We start from the raw sequence: 6,525 nt of genomic DNA, 5'->3' as shown, positions 1-6,525 counted from the left end.
ATTGCCCCATTGGGGGACAATAAAGTAACTTGAACTAACTTGAACTTGAAATGCATTTCATGTCTTTTATCTATGATCAAAAAAGCTGCAGAAGTGTTGCTCGTTGGATTTCTAATCTCGCTGTCAAAGTGCTGGGTTGACCCTCAAACTTCCTGTCACTCAAAATTGTGAAAACACCCACTCTGGCAGTTTAAAAAAAATTTTTTTTTAGAATTGTATGGGACCATGAGAACATGTAAGCAGCTATAAGACACAGTGATCAGAGCAGATCACTTCAGACAGGAAAGACTGAAGAGCATCATCCCTCTACACACAGAAGGACACAGGACAGGATGAAGACTCTGAGCTTTACCGGGGGACTCCTGCTGCTGCTCCTCACCGTTTACTCCTGCACTGCCATGCGTAAGTCTCTCAGTCTCCTTTGGGACCAGATTGGAGAGAGGTCTGTTTTCTGGATTAGGCTACTGGTCATTTTTTATTTCATCATTTCATGAAATATACCAAATTATATACATTACAGCTGGGCAACGATTCAATATGATAATTTATCGTCTTTCAATGGAATCATATATCGAGATATTGTGATATACGTTGTCCAAATTGATAACAACATTTTAAGGGTTCTGAAGCACCCCTAGATTCAATCCCAGTACCCCTAATGTTTTGTTAATTTTCAAAGTTAATCTGTTGTGAGCGAAGGAGTTCTGCTCTAAGAATATCCCAGCATCATGAAACTAAACCCAGAATCTAGATATCTAGATCATTGAGAAAAATGTCTGTTTATCCATAAATAAATAGATAAATATCCAATTTAATTTGTAATAGCCCCTGACCTTTGTGGCCCTGTGGCCCTGTGGCTCAGCATTAAAGGAAGTTTTCTAAGAATTGTTGGTGTCTTTCTAGTTACATAATTCAGGGTTTCCCCTATCATGGTGGTCCAAAATGATGTTAAAATGCACAGTTAGCACAGTAGAATAACATTTTTAAAAATAACGTCAAAAGGGTTCCAGGCACCCTTAAACCTCTGATCCTAGAATGACCCCTGTATACGGTGTATAGAAACTAAAAGCTGCTTCTGCAGGTTTGCTTCTGATTCAGTCAGTAGCTATTATTCAGTGTGAGGAGTCAGTGTCGTTTTAAGACTTGAACACCATGAGAACACAGAACACACATGCTGAGCTGTTGTGTGTTGAGCTCAGTGAATGACAGTGGGTAGTGCTAAACGATCCACGTTTTGTTTTGTCTTTTCAGCTCATGCGCTGAATGCACCTGTGTCGTGCTGCGTTCGATTCTTTACAGGAAGGGTGCCGCAGCCGCAAATCATCTCCATCATCAAGACTGACAGCAGCTGTCGCGAAAAGGCATTTGTGTATGTCTGATATTTGTTTATGTCACTTATGGGGCCAGTTTTTGACTGAGCACAAAACAGAGAATGAAGAGAACAAGTAAATACATATGACTGTACATTTCAAGGAAACATGGCAGAGAAATAGTTGAAAATGTATTTTCCGTTCCTACAGGGTCAGTACTGCCAAAGGGATGGATATCTGCGTCAGCCAGAATCTGGGCTGGGCTCAGAGAGCTTTCAACCAACAGCAAGTCATCAAGGACCAATGATACTGTAGTCCTCATGATCAAACATCTCCAGCTACTCAACCTCCAGCCATCGTAGAGCTCTGTCTCTATGATCTTTTTATTATAATGAAAACATATTTTTCCATGAAGCTTTGCACTGTGAACATTCATGCAGCTATTTTCAATTTACATGAAATGAATTGTTATATGCATTCATGAAACAAAAATGAAAAATAATATGTATGTTGTACATAACTCATTCTATATGTCACAGATTTGTGACATATTGAAATGTATCCAACAGTGATTTTAATAAATTAGTGGTTTCAGCATTGTTTCAGCAAAGCTTTCGCTTTTATCTTTTCACATCTTACAAAGCGATTCATTCCTGTAATGATCTTTCTCATGTCTAAAAGTTAACACAAAACATGTCATTATTTAGAAGAGGTCACAAAACAGCCAGTCGGTCAATAAGGGCCTAGTAAGTGCATCATTCGTCACAGTGAATACATGAATGATGAATAAATGCATTTGATGCACCCCAATTTCATTGGTTGTCTCTTTCTTTGAAGTGTGGCCTATTTAACAATTGCTGTAACTCTTACATTCTTTGCGTAATTGCAAATAATAATAACCTACGATGGCTATAACTTTGTCTGTGAGCGAATATCTCAAAAACAAAACAATTTCAGTCAAATTCTTTTCATGCTTTCTCTTATATTATCATAGGTTGTTATTGCACGTACACTGGAAAGCATTTTTACGATTTGCTTGAAAACTGCTAACCAAATACAGTTATCATTGTTATTATGAAATTTAACAATCACATTAGGCAGAATTGTAGACCATAGGTTGATTCAAATAGCCACCATGTGCTAACATGCACAGAATTTCCATCATTTTGAATATTTTGCAAAACCCTTTTACCACCGCATGTTTATTTGTCTGATTATTTGACTAACTGTTCCCAGTGTAACAGCTATTTCTCTGTGTTCACAGTAAGAAATTACTCCAACCCTTTCTTTTTTTTTTTTAACAAGTGTTTTTATTGTTTTAGAGAAGATACAATGCACAAAATTCAATGCAATATTACAATGTCAATTATAGCAAAGCATCTTTCCGTTAACCCCATCCCACCCACAACAAAACCCTTAGGCCAAGGAAAAAAGGATAATAAATAATAAAGATAAATATAAATAAAAAAAATAAATAAATAAAAAAATCAAAATAAACATTATCACTCATGGTAACAAATAATATAATCACTATGCTTTACAATTCTCATCAGTTACTAAGAGGGGAGTGCAGTAAGTCCTTCAAAGTAAGCCAGTAGAGGGCCCCAAATCTTGTAAAATTTATTGGTTGAACCTTTAAGAAAGTATTTGATTTTTTCTATTTTCAAAAACATCATAACATCAGAAAGCCAAGTAGCAGCTTTTGGCGGTATAGATGATTTCCAGTCCATAAGTATTCTCCGCCGTGCTAATAAGGTTGCAAAAGCAACAACACCCTCCATACTACTGGACATTACAAAATCATCCCCCTGTACCCCAAACACGGCCATTGTAGGACTAGGGTGTAGAGCTAGACCAAAGGCTTTGTTTAAGATTCTAAAGATAGATGCCCAGAACTCCCTCAGCATGGAACATGACCAGAACATGTGAAGTAAATCTGCTCTGTCCATTCTGCATCTTTCACAGATGACATCCATGTCAGAGTATATTTTGGCCAACTTAACCTTACTGTAGTGCATACGGTGAAGAACTTTAAACTGAATCAAATTCAAACGTGCACAAGAAGAGGTCCCATTCACCCAGCTCAGAGCTCTATCCCATACAGCATCTGATATACTTGTCCCCAACTCGTCTTCCCATTTTGTTCTGATAGGATCCATGGATATATCGTAGAGTGACATAATAGAATTGTAAAGGTTAGAAATTTGGCCTCTTGAGGTTAGAGGGGTCTGCAGTATATCCTCCAGGACAGAGCGCACAGGTAATCGAGGAAACGATGAGATGTGTGTTTTAATGAAATGACGAACCTGAAGATATCTGAAAAAACTGGACTTATTAATGTTAAATTTACTGACCAAGTCAGTAAAACTGAAAAAGACGTTATTTATAAAAAACTCTTTACACGTAGAAAGGCCCATACTGTCCCACCGTTTAAAAGTGTTGTCCATTTTAGCAGCAGGAAAAAGATGGTTATTACAGACAGGACTGAGTATGGAGAGGTCAGAGAGATGGAACGTTTGCCTAAATTGTATCCAAATCCGAAGTGTTGAGCTTACCACTGGGCTGGAAGAGAAGCATGAAGGGGAGAGGGGAAGTTTTGATGTAATCAGTGCAGCAAGTGACGCTAGTTTACAAAAATTGGCCTCTGCACTACACCAGTCTTCTTCAGGAGATTGAAACCAGTAAACAATTTTTTGTAAATTTGCAGCCCAGTAATAAATCATTAAATTTGGGAGGGCAAGCCCACCCCTCTGCCGTGGTCTTTCAAGGAATTTTTTACGCAGCCTTGAAGTTTTACCTCCCCATAAAAAATGTGAAAGTAGCTTATCTACTGCTCGGAAGAAGGACTTTGGAAGGAAAACTGGAAGACTTTGAAATAAGTATAAAAATCGAGGCAGCACATTCATTTTAACGCAGTTAACTCTTCCGGCTAAAGATAAATAAATGGCGCTCCATCTCTGGAGGTCAGATTTTAGTTTCTCAAGTATTGGAGTGAAGTTCGCATCAAACAGACCAGAAAAAGAGGGGGTGACATGAATTCCCAAATACTTAAACCCTGACTGTGACATACGAAAGGGTAAGTCCGTGTCTCGTATTTGGCGCGCTTTCTCATTAATAGGGAAACATGTGCTTTTCGAATAATTAATTTTATACCCTGAAAAGCTGCCGAAGTCCCCAAGAATCTCCAAAATTACAGGTGTAGATGACAATGGGTCCGTTATATAAATTAAAAGATCATCAGCATACAAAGAAATTTTATATATCATTCCCATCCTGCTAATACCATGTATGGACTGTGTGGTTCTAAGCTTTATTGACAGGGGTTCTATCGCTAGGATGAACAGCAACGGGCTGAGAGGGCAGCCCTGACGCGTTCCTCTGGATAAAGAAAAATATTGTGAGCATAATTTATTAGTGACTACTGCAGCCTTAGGAGAAGAATATAATAGTCGTACCCAGGAAACAAATTTTGGACCAAACCCAAATCTACCCAGCACAGAAAAGAGATAGCCCCATTCGACCCTGTCGAAAGCTTTCTCCGCGTCAAGGGACACCACCACTTCTGGTGTAGCACTCCAACCCTTTCATGTGACTATGAAAGTAATTGAAAGTGATATAACATATGCACATACATAATACATGTATGTACACATAAAATGAAATGAAAAGTAAAGATATAAGTTACAGGACTTGTTTATTAACAACACCAATAACAACAATAGGCTTCCCCACTGAAACCCTGTATTATTCAGAATAGACTAAATCATTCTATGATTTATTAAGAATCTCTCTAGTGTGGAATTAATAAAGTTGATCTTATCTTTAACAGTTTTTTAAAGGTACTCCAAGAGATTTTGTGATAAACACATCATTGTCACTTTATCTAGTTAGCGCTTTTTCTTTCTAAAAGTTCATCTTAAGGAAAGACAACCAGCCACTTTGCTCCCAGCGTGCACTGGAGCGTGCAATGAACAGTTCAGGACCAGCCTGCTGCTCGACCCTGTTCTATCTCTCACCACCTAGGACTGTGACTTCAATAATTATAATGCATGTATTGAATTTCCACATTTCCAACAATGTCAACAAGATCTGTTGTATTGAATTGCAATAGATTGTTCAGGTGTACCTGATAAAGTAGACACTATAAGTGTTACGTGGGCTGCTGTGAATGTGTTGGGATTTGCCTGGATTACCGTTATATGCCCAGCCAGACTAACTACCCCCCCCGGCCCTGCTATCTGAAGCTTCTGCAGATCCTTTTTTTGCTACACTCGATCATATCACAGGACAATAGTCCAGATGTGTCAAAAGCAAGCATTGCACAACCAGTTTAATGTGCTTGGAGAAAGACATAAGTGACACCTTTTAATAGAAGACATTGCTCTGCCAATTTTAGTTATACAATTTCTATATAACTAGGCCAAGACATTCTCATATCAAGGGTAAATTCCCCAAAAGTTTAGTTTCTGTCACATGCTTTATATGAGGACACTGCCTAAGCATCACACACAGATGTATTATTATTAGGCTACTTAGTAACTTGAAGATCTGACAGATTACATTTCATTGAAATTATATTTTATATGATTTCACATGAGAAATAATAAATTGATTGATTGGTATGCTTACCCTGAATTGTGAGACACTATTTATGATAATTGGTGGCTATAAACAGCAGAATAACAGACCAGTAACTCTATCCATTAACAACAATGAAGAAATAAAATATTAAATCTTTCTTTCATTATTAATGGACACATGCCAATTCAACCAAAATAACACAGAAGGTGTTAGGCTCCAGTCAGACCCGGAACTGAGAAACAGGCACACGAACACAGATGAGCAGTTTACAGTGTTTATTAGAAACGATGTTTGATAGTGGAGGAGGGAGATGGCCAGGATAGCTGCTCCAGGTAGGGTCGAAGCCGGAGATCAGAAGGCGGGTGTGTGGCCAGTGTTGAAGTTAAAAAGTTAAAACCCGGCTTATGTTTTGAAAACAATGTTTAATGGGGCCTGCAGCTAAATTTAATCAAGTAACTACACTAATCAGCATTTGACTGCCTCACCCAAAACCTAGCTTTTAAAGAATGAATCAGGTCATGGCTGACATTTAGCATATGAAGAAGACTCATTGTCCCCACAGGAAAGGTAACTATTGTTTCTGGTTTTGGGGAGCCACTCCCTGCAGGGCCAGACGTGATTAGACAGAATCGGC

General features: G+C 38.3%; 1 protein-coding gene across 1 annotated transcript; it reads left to right on the top strand.

The window, feature by feature from the left end:
* Positions 1-234: 234 nt before the first annotated feature.
* LOC114560854 (C-C motif chemokine 24) lies at positions 235-2,069 on the top strand. Its single transcript, XM_028586511.1, has 3 exons — positions 235-402; positions 1,252-1,369; positions 1,521-2,069. The coding sequence occupies exons 1-3, from the start codon at positions 333-335 to the stop codon at positions 1,615-1,617; spliced, it is 285 nt and encodes a 94-aa protein (XP_028442312.1). The 5' UTR covers positions 235-332; the 3' UTR covers positions 1,618-2,069.
* Positions 2,070-6,525: the final 4,456 nt, after the last annotated feature.

This window comes from Perca flavescens, chromosome 8, assembly GCF_004354835.1.
Source record: "Perca flavescens isolate YP-PL-M2 chromosome 8, PFLA_1.0, whole genome shotgun sequence".
Classification (NCBI taxonomy): domain Eukaryota; kingdom Metazoa; phylum Chordata; class Actinopteri; order Perciformes; family Percidae; genus Perca; species Perca flavescens.
Note: the sequence above shows the minus strand (reverse complement) of the source record. Positions and strands in the feature narration are given on the sequence as shown.